This window comes from Curcuma longa, chromosome 1 (assembly GCF_044706935.1).
Source record: "Curcuma longa cultivar G26 ecotype Majalengka, Jawa Barat chromosome 1, ITB_CL_G26_1.1, whole genome shotgun sequence".
NCBI lineage: Eukaryota > Viridiplantae > Streptophyta > Magnoliopsida > Zingiberales > Zingiberaceae > Curcuma > Curcuma longa.
In genome coordinates this window covers 26,075,656-26,092,913 of record NC_133861.1, presented here as the reverse complement: position 1 = coordinate 26,092,913, position 17,258 = coordinate 26,075,656, and the positions used below count along the sequence as shown (strand labels likewise).

General features: G+C 37.8%; 1 protein-coding gene across 1 annotated transcript; it reads right to left on the bottom strand.

Annotated features, from left to right (window-relative positions):
• Window positions 1–7,565: 7,565 nt before the first annotated feature.
• LOC141847045 (pseudouridine-5'-phosphate glycosidase-like) lies at window positions 7,566–11,933 on the bottom strand. The gene is made up of 3 exons (XM_074735063.1): window positions 11,834–11,933; window positions 10,277–10,385; window positions 7,566–7,711 (listed from the first exon to the last, which is right to left on the bottom strand). Exons 1-3 carry the CDS (start codon window positions 11,849–11,851, stop codon window positions 7,566–7,568), a joined length of 273 nt encoding a protein of 90 aa, XP_074591164.1. The 5' UTR covers window positions 11,852–11,933.
• Window positions 11,934–17,258: the final 5,325 nt, after the last annotated feature.

The window sequence follows — 17,258 nt, the reverse complement described above, 5'->3', positions numbered from 1 at the left end:
CCGCTTAACCACAATTAGGGCTTTCTTGTGCCTAGCCGCAACTAGGTCTTTCCTGTGCTACCTACACACTTAGTTCAACTCATCAGATAACTTCACACACTTAACTTGAGCCCTTTGCCATTATTAAAACTTAAGTTCGATCATTTGGTGCTTCCTACATCAACAGTTATTCCTTAGGTGCTTTGTGAGATACTGACTGCCTAGATCTATAGGTGCATGCAGTTTAAGTACCTAGGCTAAATCCAATTGCAATAAAGTAAAGTAAAGTAAGTAATAATTTTTTTTTCAAACATATGTTGATTTAAAAAATAAAATTTTGGTTCAAATTAATCCTAAATAAAAAGTTAAAACTTAGCTCCCCTACTTAGGAGGTCTTACACATTTTAGTTAAGGTTGCAAGCATTAGCATGAATTATGTGAATATGTTGTTTAAGTACTCAAAAATTTTGATTTTCTATTTGGTTGACTAAATAAGATTTTGGAACCCAAGCTATCTTACTTTTGACATTTTGGTTGACTAATGATAAGTAATAAACATAGTTTTGACTTGAGCTAAATCGAAGTCCATTTCTATTGTAAGCAACTCGAGCATCATATTCAAATACTTAGACCCAGATGTGAACTTGCTTAGTGTTGACTTTAACTCACTAACTTGGTTGTTCAAGGTAGAATTCTCTTCCTCAAGCTTTAAAACTTTAGTTGGGGTTCCAGCTTGATTAACCTTAGTGGTTAAGTCAGGATTAATCTTTTCCTTAAAGTATTTGACTTCCTTAAGTAAAGATTTGACTTGTGTCTTGTATTTAGTTAAAATTCTAGTCAAGTATGATACAGTGAGGTAAAACTTTTCGGTAATTAGGTTTGTTCCCTCACTGGTTGACTCATTTGAGCCACTAAAATGACTAGATTTAGAGGTTGATTTAAGGTCAAAGTCAAATTCAGATTTATATGACTCTTCGGTGGCTACTAACGCTAGTGTAGATCAACTTGATCTAAGTCTGACTCAAATTCTGAAGAGGACTCATCCCAAGTTGCCTTGAGTGTCTTTTTTTTTAAATCTTTGTGGTTGTTTTTTTCATTATCTTTTAAAAGTGGACAATCTAATTTGAAGTGTCCCTTCTTGTTGCATTCAAAGCATTGGATTTTGGCTAGATCCTTCCTTGAGATTTCTTTTTCACAACTTCTTAAAAAATCTCTTTCATCAGATCATCTGTTTAACCAGATTCATAACTTTAGAAGATAGGTCATCTTCATTGGTCAATGATCTAGACTTAGATTCAAATTAGAATTTGATTTCTCTACTACCTCAAAGAATTTAAAAGAGTTTCAAATTAAACATAGTCTAACAACTAAAAATTTAGCTCCCCTACTTAGAAGGTTAAATACACTTAAGTTTACTATTTGGTTTGAGTTATATCCAAGTCCAATTCTATTATAAGCAGCTAGTCTATTTCCAAGTATCATATTTAGATACTTAGACCCAGATGTGAACTTGCTTAGTGCTGACCTCAACTCACTAACTTTGTTTTTCAAGTTAGAATTCTCTTCCTCAAGATTTGCAACTCGAGTTGAGGTTCCAACTTGACTAACTTAGTTGATAAGTTAGAAGTAGTCTTTTCCTTAAGGTCTTTGACTTCCTTAAGTAAAGATTTGACTTGTGACTTATACTTGACTAGAGTTCTAGTCAAGTATGATATAGTGAGGTAAAGTTTTTTGGTAATTGAGTTTGTTTTCTCACTAGTTGACTCATCTGAGTCACTACTAGACTCTAAGACTGATTTAGGATTAGAGTCTAATCTTGATTTGTATCCCTCTTATGTAGCAACTAATGCTAGGAGGTTAACTTGATCTAAATCTGACTCAGATTCTAAAAGGACTCATCCCAAATTGCCTTGAATGCCTTTTTCTTTTTCTTTCTATCTTTGTGATTATTTTTTCATTATTTTTTAAAAGTGAAAAATCTATTTTAAAATACCCCTTTTTATTGCATTCAAAACATCGAGAATTGGTTAGATCTTTTCTTGAGATTTCCTTTCTCACAAACTTCTTGGAAAATCTATTTTGTCGAATCATCCGTTTGACTAGATTTGCGACTTTTAAGGATAGTTCATCTTCATTAGTCAATGATCCGGATTCGAGATTTAGATTCGAATTTCTTCCTTAAATTTGGGTTTTGACTTAAGTTTAGATTTCTTAGCAATTAAGGTTATCTCATTTTCCTTTTGGTCTAAATTAGCTTGTTTATGAAGGTTATCTATCTTTGACCGCCACAAGGTTATTCTTGGAAAGGCTTTTAGACCATATTTAATCAAGTTGCGATTATCGACTTGTTCACCGAGTGCATGAGTGTCGTTTAGGATTTTCTTGAATTGGCTATGCAATTGACTTACGGATTCGCCATCTCTCATTTAGATATTCTAAAGTTGACTTAATAATAAGTCCTTGGCGGTTCGTGAGTTAGCTAAGCCTTCATGAAGTTCAATGAGCTTCTCCCACAACTCATTAACATTATTAAAGGGTCTGACTTTACTTAGTCGTTCCTAAGTTAAACCACATTGGAGTGTAATTGTGTTTCAAGCATTGGCTTGAGCTTTCTTTTTAGTGTCACTTGTCTAGTGACTGAATTTGACTAGCTCTTCATTTGGATGTCTGGATAGTTCAAACCCTACCTTGATGATCATCCAATTCTCTATCTCATTCATGAAATAGTATTGCATCCTTCCTTTCCAATAGACAAAGTTGTTGTCATTGAATAGTGGAGGACGGGTTGTGCCGAGACCTTCTTGCAAAGTCATTTAAAGTTAAAAATTAGTTAAATTAAGATTAAGTTTTTAGATTGATTTGTTCTGACTCAGAACGCAAACTTCGTCCTAAGTTAAATTCAAATTTTGCTTTGGATTAGTTAAATAAAAAATTTCTAACTTAATTTATAGATCGTGATAAGGCACAGGGACCTTTTTGAGTATCGGAGCAATACCTACTTCCTTAGACAAAACTAAAATAAGAACTTTGAACTTGACTAGCTTTAATACAATCCCTTAGTCTAACTGGTTTAGAATGAAGTGAGTTAACTTCAGTTAATTCCACTCAATCGAGTTTTCCTAGCGTACTATTAGTTCAACCCGCTCTGATACTAATTTGTAGAATCGAACTCGACGCTAGAGGGGGTGAATAACGTTATGAATTTTACGAGCTTAAAAATAAATCAGAAATTATTAGAATAATGCAACGGAATAAATATAAACAATTAACTCGAGCATGTAATAAAGTCGACAATAATATTTTTGTCTAACTAAACATGCAAAGTTTCCACACAAATAACAAGGGCGCACGATTTAAATAAAATGATTCTTATTTCGATTAATTTCTTTCTAGAAAAATTTTAGAAGTGGAAAAATCTTAAAAAGAATCCAAAAATTAAACACGCAACAATATATAATTCTACGACAATAAGAAAATAATAAAGTTACATTAGTGTTGTCGATTTAGAAATATGAGGCGTAGTGTTGCAGCACGTTGCCGAAGTTGCGTCCAAAGAGCACAGCGATTAAGAGCACGAGCAGACTTGTAGTGAGTCAGAAAAATTGAGTCATGAAGACTCTACCTCGAGACTCCTTTTATAGGCATTCTTTAGATGTTGACGTGACACTTCTCGATTGATTGGATCATCCTCGATCATCTTGGAGACTACTGATGTGGCTGCAATGTTTATCCAATAGTAAATGCTATCCGCAATCCCAATCGACTGAAGGTCACTTGGAGCCAAGTCAATTACCATCTGTGACCTACTTTCCCGAATCGCTGGATTTCATCCCTATCGATCGCCTGAAAGCATATATGATCGTATAGAAGCTATGGTCACCCTCTCCTCACTTCAGTCGCCTGGTAGACCTCGACTCCAACGGTCGAAGATTATCTCTAGTCAGTCGTTTGGACTCCCTCTCGGTCGCCCGAACTCCCTCCTGGTCACTGGAACCAAGGTTTAAAATTTCGAGCAGCGTCGAGGTTTAAAATATAGTTTCGATATTTTTTAAATATAAAATATATTAATTAAAAATAAAAAATTTAATCTAAATATTTAAAAAAAATAATAATAATATAATTATATATATTAAATTAATGGGATAATTTTATTAGGTTTTAATTAAACGTATCTAAATTATTCCAATCATAGTTAGGAGTTAATTAAAATTATTAATATAAGTATTTATTAAAACCTAAGTTATTATAAATCTGTCGCCCGCCTTCGATGTCATTCCGCGCGACCGCGAGAACGAGCGGTCCCGAGATCGCGAGCACGCCCGACCCACGCGATGTTTTCCGGAGGCATCACAGGGCTCGACGACACCTCCCATTGCCCATCTTGTTCGACGTCATTTCGCACGACTACGAGAACACACGACCCGTGCGATCGCATGGTCCGTGCGACACTTTTGAAGGCATCGTCAGGCCCGGGCGACGCCTTCAGATGGTGTTTCGGTCAGAACCACCTATGTCAATGTCAGTCTGCTAGCAGAACGAAATGTTTTGTCCGTATCGGGCGAAATGAGTTAAGATTTTAATCCATGGTTGGAACCATTGAACCTTGCTTTCCTGCACTTGATACGCATAATCAGTATAATATAAAGTTTAACTCCACTCGCGTGTGCCTTGACTAAATGTTCAACTCTCAACTGACCTATCTAGCGCAGTTTGCCCAAGTCCAAGTTCCAACTGAGTCCACTTGGGCTTGTTTACCAAGACTTCAGCTCCTAGCTAACTCTGCTTGAACTTGCTCTACTAACACTTCAGCTCCCAGCTAACTCTGCTTGGACTTGCTCTGCCTAATTCTCAACTAGGTCTTTTCTACTTAATTATCAACCAAGACTTCATCAATTGCTTAGTTTCCAACCAGGACTTCGCACTTGCCTAACTTCACTAGGACTTAGTCAATTGCCTAGTTCCCAACCAAAACTTCGTACTTGTCAAGTAACCTACTTCACTTGACATAGAATCATTAGTTCACACTTGACACAGAATCATTAGTTCACAAACAAACTAATTTTACACTTAGTCATATATCAAAACTCTGGGTTCACTGTGGTACTTCCAGCATCAACAAAATGATCATCTAATTAGGGGGTTGTATTTTATTTATTGGTAATGTTTGGTGTATGCCTTTAGCGATCATGACACTTTTCATTTGTGATTTGCCAATTTTGAGCTATGTTTTATACATTTTATGTTTGCTAGTTGAGTGGTTGAATTGTGGGGTAAATTGTTGATTTTAGTTAGAACATCCACGCCATTTTTTTTCTTGCTAAATTTGGCTAAATCATATGAGTGATTGCTTTTGTAGCAAGTGTGTGATCATATTAGCACTAATGTATTGGATCCCATTTCGAACTCCAAAATGTGCTTGGGCAAGAGCACTGCTGTGTTAGTTCCTCACGTCGCACGGATGATTAAAATGTCCATTTAAGAAAAAAAATGAAATTGACTGTAATTGACCAGGTCCTCATTGTTTGATTCTAATTGATTCTGGTGGTTTTAGTTAGGTGTTGTGTTTGTGGTTAGAGATAGCAAGATATGGAAGTTCTGCAAGGGAAGGGTTAAATAATGACATTGTTAACTGGATCTAAACAAATATTTAATTTTATGTTGCAATCAACTAGAATGTTAGCACTCCGCCACCTCTTCATGCAGTTGTCCTGTTGTTATGAACGGTCAAATATGTTGCTGTGAGGTTTAGTTGAATCACAGGGTAAATCTTTGAATCCTAGATTGTAGATTGATCAAAATTTATAAGGGGAATGAGAGGTCACATGGGTTTAGCGCAGGTATGGTATCATAATATATTGCTGGTAAGGAGTGTGTATGGATTAACTTCTGCTGTTGGCTGATCTTGAAAGTTTCAATGGATTACTTGTCGTGCTGCGGTTGGCTGATCTTGAAAGTTTCAATGGATTATTAGTCATGAGCTATAATTTGATGAGTTTAAGGAAGCATTGCTTTCGTGTTTTGAAATAATGATTTCCTCATGAAATTTTTATCGACTGAATATCAAGATAAGATGTAGATTAGTAGTGTATTATAGAAGAGAACGAGGATATCGAGAGAGCCATGTCTCATTTCCTTAGATACCATCCTGTCTTGGACCATTCTTTAAGAGTATTGGTTTGAAACCAAGTGAAATCTGATTATTTCTTCATCGAGACTTGATATTCCTCTTTGATGATGAAAAATTGATACAAAGTATCATGTTCTCTGCAATTATAGCATTGCGTGTGAGAAAATTGGTAGCATCTACAAGGAATCTACTGAAGTCTTTAGTTATGAGGATGGGGTTTTGGCCTCAAAGATTCAGGCTTCTGAAGCATTGCATGTCAAAAAAAACCACCATTATTAAATTTGTTGCCTCAAGCCCATTTCTTTTGATTGGTGCTGTTGACTGTAATGGATAAGTTGGTGAATCTGAGATACTCAGTTGGGAAAAGCAAAAGCAGTAAGGATGGTGGAATCAGCTACCCATGGGAGTCATTGGCTGTTGATGATCCTGCATAAGAGAGGGCAACAATCTACACTGCAGATCATGACAAGGCAATGATGCTGGTTAACCCTTGGTAGATGCAGAGAAGGCACGAGGGAGTGATGCAGACACTAGACAGCTGACCCATAACAAGGAACAGACACAACAAGGATTCAATGAACACTTAGCTCTCTCGAATGAAAATGAAGGGGAGTTAGGATCGATGTAGAAATCGTCGCCCCTTGTTAGAACTTGCCAATGATCATACATGCTAGAAAATGCATCGCTAAGGTGGCTCTCGTTAGTGTCCACCTAAAGCTCATCGTGTCCAAGGACACAAGAACTATAGCCCCTACAAGTGCATGAGAGAGAGAAGCCAAAAGGGATGGAGAGGGAGAGGGAGAGGGAGAGGGATGTAGAGGTAGGACCCTGCAACGCGTTCGAGAACAACCTAACATTATCATAATAGTTTGATGAATCCATACATAATATTTGTCTTTGTTTATACTAGTTGGCAACCTAACGCAACCCTCCTCCTTTATTGAGGCATGGGACTGGCACATGACGGAGTTTATTTGCTATGGGCGGAGTTGGATTAATACCCTAACTAGCCAATGAACCAAATTCTACATTAAACCGTCAATTCATTAATGGTTCAATCATTAAACAACCAAATTAACTCCAATTTGATTCCAACTCAAACCAAACTCAATCTTGACTCAGTTCCTTCATGATCTCAATCTAAAAGAACCAATCAAAGCTTAGATCCAACTGAAATCACATCATGTAGCATCAAGATCAACCAATCAAAGCTTAGATCCAACTGAAATCACATCATGTAGCATCAAGATCAACCTTTACATAACTTAATTTTTTTTATATAACAATTGCAAAATATCATCTTCAACAATTTCTAACTTTTGCTCGCGACAAGTTTTGTCATCGATTAAACACAAATTCGGAAATGCTATATAGAGATAATTTTGTTGCTACATTCTCCACTTGACTGAAGTTATCAATTATCGACAAAGCATTTGAATTCTTTGTTAAGAAAAATAGGTTAAACAATCCAAGAAGTAGACAAAGCAGACATACCTATGCATGGAACTCCATCTAGAATGGCAATAGTAGCAGGAACCACACCATTTGCCTTCAGGATAGCTTGGACCTCTTTAGCAGTCTGAAGATTCTGCGGATAGGGCATACCTAAAAATCATCAAATTAATTTAAGTTATATGACCAAATAAAGTGCAACCTAACCACCATGTTTAATATAAAAAATAGAGCATCACAAACTAGACCTTATCATAGGATAATTAAGCAAAGAAAAGCTATATAAGAAAACCAAGAACGAGTTAAAGTGGAACTGAAACCGTGGTCATTGAAAGTTTAGCAATAAGACAACTGTAAAAAAGCTAGCTGAAAAGTTACAACTTGAGTTTTAGAAAAAAAAACACAATTAGTTTTAATAAAGAATAAAACACCAGGAAATAATTTCCAAATTCCAAACCTGATAATAAACTATCCAAATTTGAACTGGAACCCATTCTGCCCTAACAGTATTCTGCCATGGGCTCATATTCTGATATCATTGTATATTTTTTCTTTTTCACACCCTATTTAGTCCTTCACTTTTCCCTTTTTGCTTTTATGTGCAAAAGGCAAAGCTAAAAAATGTTTCACCACTTATTTTTGTTGTTTAATTAGAAAGTCATACTCTTCTCTTTTTATCATGTGATGTTCTGCATAATCGACCACTCTTCTGGAATCATTCTCCTTGTAAGATGTCTGAGAGTTATATAATCTTCCTCTATAACAAGCATGTAATATTAGTAATCTTGACCACTTCACAATAAAAATTTACATGTAGAGGCTACATATGCAAACAGAAATGTCAAGAAAGTACTCCACTGGTTTTACCAAATTGTAAATCAACACTCAGCTTTACTTCAATGATAGCACCATGAATTACTCCTTCAATACAATTTGGCTTTTGTAGGATCCAATTCTTTAGTTGCAATTAAGGAATTGGAAAATAATTGGGATATTATGTAAGTCATGGAATGGCACATCATATTTGAAACAAGCACAGAAGCTTGTTGGTCATTATATCTGATCCATTAGCCAGATCCACAAACAAGAAAAAAACTAACCATTCAAGGAGTGAAATCAGCCGACGACTTAATCATGCAGTTCTTTTTGAGGTTAGTAATGTTTTTCTATTTTAAAATGAACAAGTAACCCATAAGGGTCTACTAGATTGCTATTTTTATATGAGGATAAATTAATGGCTAAGTATTATATTCTTTACTTATAGTTGGACACATAATTACTTATTAGAGCATTTGAAAGCTTGCAAAATCAAATATTAAGAATCGCGTGTTAGACTTTCTCACTAGATGATTACAACCAACTGAGGAAACAATTTGTTGTTCATAGAACCCTTGTATATTATTTGCATACAATATTGTGTTATAGGCTTTGGTTAGCAAAATAAGATAAAATTTATTTAAATATAGATGATGATATAGTCAGGGATAGAGTCCAATGGCATAGAAGGATCTATATAGTCAACCCCACCTAGTGGTATAAGATTTGGTTGTTGTTGTTGTTGTAATATTGTGTTATAGGCCTTCTCACCAATATAATTGGTGATTACCACCAAGTGGTCCAACAATTGGTGTTCTTAGAATCCTTGTACATTGTTTGCACATAATGTTGTGTTAGTTTATGATAGAGTAATTAGATTAAATGTAAATTTTGAATTATAGAGAAACACATTAGAAACTAAAGGTTTTAAGATATGTAGAATAACTTTTGAAGATATGTAATGTAGTTTCCATAATAAGAAAAACTTACAGATTGGTTAAAATAGATGTTCCTATAGGCCTTTTAGATATTTTAAATCCATTACTCAACAAGAAGAGGTCATTGATGAACAAATCACTTACAAGATGAAGAATGGATAGTCAAAATGTAGAGTTTTTGAACACTTGTGTGATTGTCATATACCCCTTAGGCAATAGAAAGAAATTTTTTATATCATGTGGTACAACCCCTACTATACTTTATGTATCTAAGTGTTGAATGTTAAAAACAAATGTAATGGATATAAGAAAGTTAAGATAGGTGTATGAAGTTACTAGACACTATAAAATTAAAAAAGCTAATATCCAAGCAATTAGATGTTGCTCCAATAGATCATAAAAAAATAAAAGGTTAAGATGGGATGAAATCAAAGGTGACTAATACATTCTATAGGTAGATCTATTAGAATGGAAGATGTAATGCGTAGAGGAAGATTAAAGAAAATATGAGTTAGTGCAATTTCAAAAAGACTTAGCTGATTTGAATATTAATAGTGATTTACTAGAGTTCAACGGAGGTGTAAGATTCACTAAGTTAACATCAACTAGTTGGAAAAAAACAGATGATGATGATGATTCTAGTCTAATAAAAAGCAACCTTATCTGAACAAGAACAAGCCTTGAAGTTCATTTTTTCATGATCTTTCATAACAAGTTACTAAGCCTTAGGGTGTTCTTTATAATCAGCTTGGAAAGGACAAGAACAAAATGATAATTTACATGGAAACTTCCCCAAGCTAAGCCATGAAAGCATTATTGTTCCTGCAATCTTAATCCATAAGTATTAGAAAAATGCTTCACTTGTTAATTCAAGAAAACAATTCTTGACTCAGAAAAATTGTAGAGTAAGACTTGAATTGTAGAGTGTCAACATGCTTAAATGGCATCAACATGGCATGTTTACCGTGAGAAATAATTGTTGATTCCAGTGCCACAACTGGATTTCCATGTAGAAGAGCATCATTAACATCTGGAGCAATTTTGAGACTTACCAAGATTGAGTCATTTTGATCCTGTAAAAGATATGCAAAATAACTCAATCAACAATGTAATTGTAAGTTTTTAAGTGCTCAAAATAGTTAATATAAGAATCTTTCCTGCTGATGAGATTTTAGTTAGCATGTTATCTTGGTGGAGTTTAGACTTCTGAGTTAGACATGTGATAAAATCTAACTCAACCATTAGAATATATCTAGTGCGAGCTGAGATTGGATAGAGACAGATTGTGGACTTACAATAACCTATCCTGATCAGAATCAACTTGTAGAAAATCTATGATGACTTGAGTCAATCTTGCATCTATCTTTTCTTGTCAGAAAAGCCATAGACAAAGTAACTGCCATGGAATTGTATTTCCAGGTATGGATTGATGAAAGATATGCCATCAACACCTCCAATCCTAAAATGGGTCATGGAGGTAATGAATATATGCTAGCATATATTATGCTGATGCACTCTAACTAGGTAGAGCAGTCTATTCCTAAATTTGTTATGCAGATCATGATATTGTCTATTGTTGTACTATTACATTTGAAACTCTTCCAGGCACCATAGAGAAGACAATCCCCTGCATCATTTAGGAAGTTTTTCCGCTGAGGGATATGTGCTAGCAACAATCAAACTATAAAATTGTTTTTGAAATTAGAAGTTCTTCCAATCAAGGACAAGAGCAGTAACAATAGAAAAGGATAGGACAGAAGTATATTAATGGAAATGTTAGCTTATATACTAATCAAGGTCCAGCAAAGTCAGTTAATACTAATAAAACCGAAGCGTAACCCATCCAACCCAAAATATGACACTTAGATTGGGAGCCTTTGCAGCTAAGCATACCCAAGAGCCCTTTCATACTGAAGAATTCCCACAAAGATTGTACATGAATATGGGACTACGAATGAGAACAGACACTATGCTCCATGAGGGTGGAAGAAGATGAAGAAACTCGCACTCCGTAAGTATCTCTCAGTTGTTTGTTACCAACCTACCATCCTGGACCACACACCCAACGCTCTCTCGCAGAATCAAAGCCGCGAGAGAAAGATAGGAAATGAGGCTCCCACAGCGCAGGACACCGCAGCAGAGGAGGGCGTCGCCGAGGAGGAAGCCCCGGCATAAACTCGCCTGGCGGCGTCCGCACGGGGATTTGAAATTGGGAAGAGAAGGGGAAAAAAAGCACTACACAGCAAAGAAGGGCATCGCTGGGGGCTCGGCAGGGATGGCCGACGCTTGGCCTGGGCTCCAAGCGGCGTACTCACGAGGAAGGAGAAGGGTCCGGCGGTGCTAGTGGAATCGAGGGAGAAGGAAAGGGGTCAAGGGTTAGGGAGCGGCGTAATAAAGAGGAAGGAGGAAGGAGAAGGATCGGTACTTAAATTAACTGCAACAGATTAAGGATGATGAGCAACGACAAAAGATGTTGAGGAAGGTTTAGGAGCAAGGAAAGAGATAGGCAGAGAAGGTTTACCTCTGTTCTGCGATCCATTCTCCTTCCGGTTGGGTAGATCGGCAAAGAAGGGAACGAACAGCGTACCTCTTCAGTACTTTAGCAGAGAACGAGAGGTGTTGGGGGCAAAAATTATAGTCCTAAAATTGTGGACCAAAATATGTTTTATATAACTTGTTTTTTTAAATCAATGTAATTTTTAATGACAATTTTTCTAACCACGTAGATGATTTTGCGAAATATTCAAATCACGTAAGTGGTTTTCATATTGTCCAAATTGCGTAGCTTTTACTTGGTCCATTTATCATTTTACCCTTAACAAAAATCTCATGCGTGATTGCGTGATCATCCGAAGCAAAAGATCAGTTCGAACTGCATTCGTGTTTTCTCAAAGAAAGTTGTGTTCGTCTAAACCAAAGGTGACGCCCTGTGAATGGTGCAACTTATTTTTCAACCAACGACATAGGGAATTTTCCAACAAACGGTGATCTTTTGTGGCTTAGAAAAGGCGAAGGGAGAGAAACTGAGAAACGTTGGGCTAGTGCGTAATTTTTTTCAGTGAACAGTGCAGGCTCTTCTCTAGTGGAGGTTCACTAGTTTAAATCATCGCTCCCATGGAGTTTCATTTCCGACGAACTTTTCAACTTATTATATGTGGGAAAGGTGATCGGAGAAAACCTAACAAACGTAGCTCTGGTACAACTTCTTCTCCGGTGAACAGTTAAATTTATGTGCCCGATGATCTTCAAGAGGCAGCTGTTCTCAACCACACACCTTCCTCCTAAAGTTTAAGTTGAAACTAATGAAACATAACTTCAAGCAGTGGCTTTGCTAGTTCTCTGTTATTGTATTTGTTCCGATTGAGAACAGTTCCAAGATGTGTCACCGACCGAGTCTCCTCACCAGAACGGAGCAGGGTTGAGGATGTTGAATCTCTGGGTCCTGCAAGCAAAGCAACCGTGAGTAGGAAGGTCAGGGGTGCCCTGACGCGACCACTCCGAAACTTAAGTCAGCGAGCAGAAAGAATAAGCGGAAGGAGAAGGAGAAGAAGAAGAGAAAGGGTGGTTATCGTGTGCGCGCATACCTGGGAGAAAGGGGGGAGTGGTCTTTATATATGGGAGAGGGGAAAGTCACATCCCATCTTAATTAATGCAGCTGTCCCATCGTTAGTTATTATCTTGTCAAGAAGATATGGAATGATTAGATTGCAAGTCCCATCGTTGACATACATTCGTAGGGTCATTTCGCACGTGGGTGTCAAGGCAGCGATTGATGGGCGTTCCACAAGTATACGGAATGTCGTCAAGTAATAAAAGATATCGAATCCATAGGGACCGTGGAATTGATCACTAAACTAGTACAATAAGAGTTGAGAGATCACTTATATTAGATTGGTGTGGGGAAGAGAGAGTGTTCGAACTCCTATAACCTCAAATAAAGAGAAATCGACTGTGACAGATGTGTGGAAACGATCCTAGGACTTCGAATTCCTCGAGATTATGTTTGATTGACTATGGATCCGTTACCATTCCTCAATACATGCACATTTGCAGAGATTCTAACCAATGTATCCAATTAGACCTCGTCAGGTTTCCTTAGAATAAATCAATGGTGTTCTAGCGTTATGATTGTCAGTTAGAGATGACACCAGTTAGCCTGGTTATGGCTCTTCCGCTGTCACTCGATCGCCCCAGCATACTACCAATGTCCTACCCTCTGTCACAGGGTATCTGTTGAAGATCAGGAGATGACTAGAGAAGAGGGAGTGAATAATTCTTTTCTTTTCTAAGTCTGTGAGCTGTAATCGTCTGTAAGGCTTCTCCGCCTTCAACGAAGGAGATTGTCATACTGCGCTTCAACTGCCTTGGATTTGCAACCATCTAGGTTGAGACCAAGTAAATTCTGGTGTTAGTCTTTTACTAGTTTTAATTATACTATTTCAATTAATGTTTGTTCTAATTAATTGCCACTAATTTCTATCCTTGAAAAGAACGCAAGAGATCGATTTTTATTTTTCAGGCAATTCACCCCCCTCTTGCCGGTCCACCTTGATCCTACAGTTTCTTCCTTAGGTTTAGGTTTTGACTTAAGTTTAGGTTTGAGTCTATTAGCTTAGCTTTATCAACAATAAAGGCTATACCCTTTTCCCTTTGGTCTAGACTAACCTGTTCATGAAGTTGAAAGTCGTAGAAAAATTCTTCTAATTTTATTATGAATAGGTCTTTAGACACTTTGTAGGCATTAACCATTGACACCCACAAAGTTGTTCTTGGGAAGGCTTTTGTGAGCATACTAATTAGTCACAATTATCGACTTGTTCACTAAGTGCATGAATGTCGTTTAGGATTTCTTTAAATCGACTATGCAATTGACTTAAAGACTTGTCATTCCTCATTTGGATATTCTGAAGCTAACTAGTAATATGTACTTCTTAGCAGTTCGTGAGTCAATTGAGCCTTCGTGGAGCTCAATGAGCTTTTCCCACAATTCTTTAGCATTGCTAAATGGTCCAACTTTACTAAGCTGTTCCTAAGTCAAATCACATTGGAGTGTGATAGTAGTGTTGGTGCCCCGATTAGTTTTGATGTAATCAACCAGGTTAAGTTAGATCCTGTGTAGTTCTGATCCCTCTGCTAAGTATACAGGAACTTAGGTATGGAGGAAATCGAGAGTAAGATGCAGCGAACGAGAAAGATGACACAGGAAAGTGAGCCGACGGGTTCGGTGCATCCGAGGGACGCGGAAGCTACGAAAAAGTACATAGGATTTTTGGGTTTAGGTGTAGGTTTTAGGGATGGATTTTAAACTGTAAATGCTAAAGGCGAACAATGAGAAACAACTTAACCTATCCTAAACTAGGATGGCAACAAATCATAAAAGCACAAAGCAATTAAAGGAACCTAAGCTAACCTAACATATTTGCAAAATAGAAATTAAAGAAAACTCAGCTAGGAATGCAACCCATGAAATCAAAAAGCAACAATATTACCTGATCTAATCTATTGACATAAAGGAAATAAGCAAGTAAACAATTGGATAACAGTATAGAAACATACTAACAATTGAACTGATCAACTCCAAATTGATTGCAAAGTCTAAGTATCAACATGGACATCCAAGCTTAAACTGATTGAAAATTAAACTAAACAATGTTAAACAATGTTAATTAATTAACAACTAGAGAATTCCCTAAGCTTGTATCAGTCGGATCTACAACGAATGGAAGCAGGTTGGAGTTGATCTGGCTTTGAAAGGGAATGAAATTAGGGTTCCGGCAAAGGTTGGGAATCCCCAATCTCTTTGGTCGGCTTTGGTGAATGTTAGAGGATGAAATTAGGGTTCCGGCAAATTAGGGTTCCAGCCACGGCCAGCCACGGCCAGCAGCGGCCAGCCACGGCCAGCCACGGCCAGCCACGGCCAGCCACGGCCAGCCGCGGCCAGCCACGGCCAGCCACGGCCAGCCACGACCAGCCGCGGCCAGCCACGGCCAGCCACGCCAGCCAGCGGCCAGACGCGGCCAGCCACGGCCAGACGCGGCCGGCAGACCCCTCCAGCGCGCCGGCCAGGGCCCGGCTGCGGCCGCACGCGCTCCGGCGGCGGCGCCGAGAGCACAACACCTCCCCGCGACGCCGAAAAACAAAAAAAAGAGGAAAAGAAAGGAGAAAGAAGCTTACCAGAGGTTTCCGGCGAGTTCAAGGGGAGAGATCGGCGAGATCGGCGAGATCGGCGGCGAAATCGGCGAACCCTAGATCAGCGAAAAGAAGAACGGCGCGCGTAAAGGAAAAGGGGCAGTCGCGAGTTAGGGTTATTAAGTTTTTTGCGACGAAAATTATTTCGTCGCAAATTTCGTCGCCAAATTGGCGACGAAATTGTTTTCGTCGCCAAATTGGCGACGAATACATTGTTCGTCGCCAAATTGGCAACGAAATTGGTATTCGTCGCCAATTTGGCGACGAAAACACTTATTCGTCGCCAATTTGGCGACGAAATTGAGATTCGTCGCCGAATTTGGCGACAAAATTGGTATTCGTCGCCAAATTGGCGACGAATACACTTATTCGTCGCCAAATTGGCGACGAATACACTGATTCGTCGCCAATTTGGCGACGAATACCAATTTCGTCGCCAAATTCCAGCAATAATTCGTCATCCTGTTTTTTTTTGCAACAAATTCATTATTCGTCGCTATTTTGCAACGAATAACATATTTGTCGCAAAATAGCGACGAATTTTGCGACGAATTAATTTTGGCGACAAAATTAGCGACGAATTGTTTAGTTGCTAAAATTGCAACAAAGATTTTTTTCGTTGCTAATTTTGTTGCAGATTGGGGACGAAAATATGTTTCGTCCCAAAATTCGTTGCTAATTTGCGACGAATATAATTCGTCCCAAAAGTTCGTCGCAAATTCAGTGTATTTTTGACTTCTCACTACCTAAGGTTTATTCCTTAAGGATTTTTCTTTTTCTTGTAGTTCACTCCTCTAAGATTTCTCATTACCTAAGGTTTACTCTCTTAGGATTTTCCTTTTATTTGGAGTTCACTTCTCTAAGACTTCTCATTACTTAAGGTTCACTCCCATAAGGTATTCCTCTTGCCAAACATTTGGTCACCCTTAACCCGCTTAGACTTTTTCCTCTACTAGTCATTCGGTCAACCTTGACCTGATTAATTTTTTTTCTTTACTAGTCATCTGATCAAGGTAGACCTGATTGGACTTCTCTCTTGACTAGGTCAACCTTGACTAGACTCTATTAAATATATTGTTAAACAAACATCAACCCTAGAGGTTGATTGCATCAATAAAATTTTTTTACATAAATATCTATAGGGCATAGGAACATAGGTAAACTAAGAATATCTAATCCTAAAGTCCTCGAACGGAAATTCAGAGTCCTCGGATGGAAGTTGGGAGGCACTAGCCTTAGTAACTCTACGTTTTTGTGTAACAAAATAAATATTTCTAAGTAACAAAATTAATCTATAGGAAATAATTTGAAAAGATCAAGTTAGGATTGTTACCTAGGCATGGAGCCTTGGAAAAAGCTTTGGTCTCGATATGTGGTTCTAAACCGAATTAAGAATGAGTTTTGAATGAGAATTAGGTTTGGATTTTGACGGTTGGGTCGCGGTCATCTATATAGAGGTCCTCCGGGAGACCATAGGGAGTGTGGTTGACCAGGAAGATTTTATTTGAGGCTCCTGGTTCGATGTTACATTAGTGACTATGGATTACTCGGTCGGTCGGGGTGTCTAATTTTCACTGCTGTAATAATTACCATTTATTTTGATCGGTGTAGGTCCAAGCGACTGGGTTACTCCTTATTGATTGGGACCTGACTTTTCAACTATCCTAGTTAGGCTCGTTTGATTTTGGTATGGTTCGTGTCCAAGTGCCTGGAGTGCATCCGGGTGACCGAGAGGTCAACACCTTGAATTTTTATAA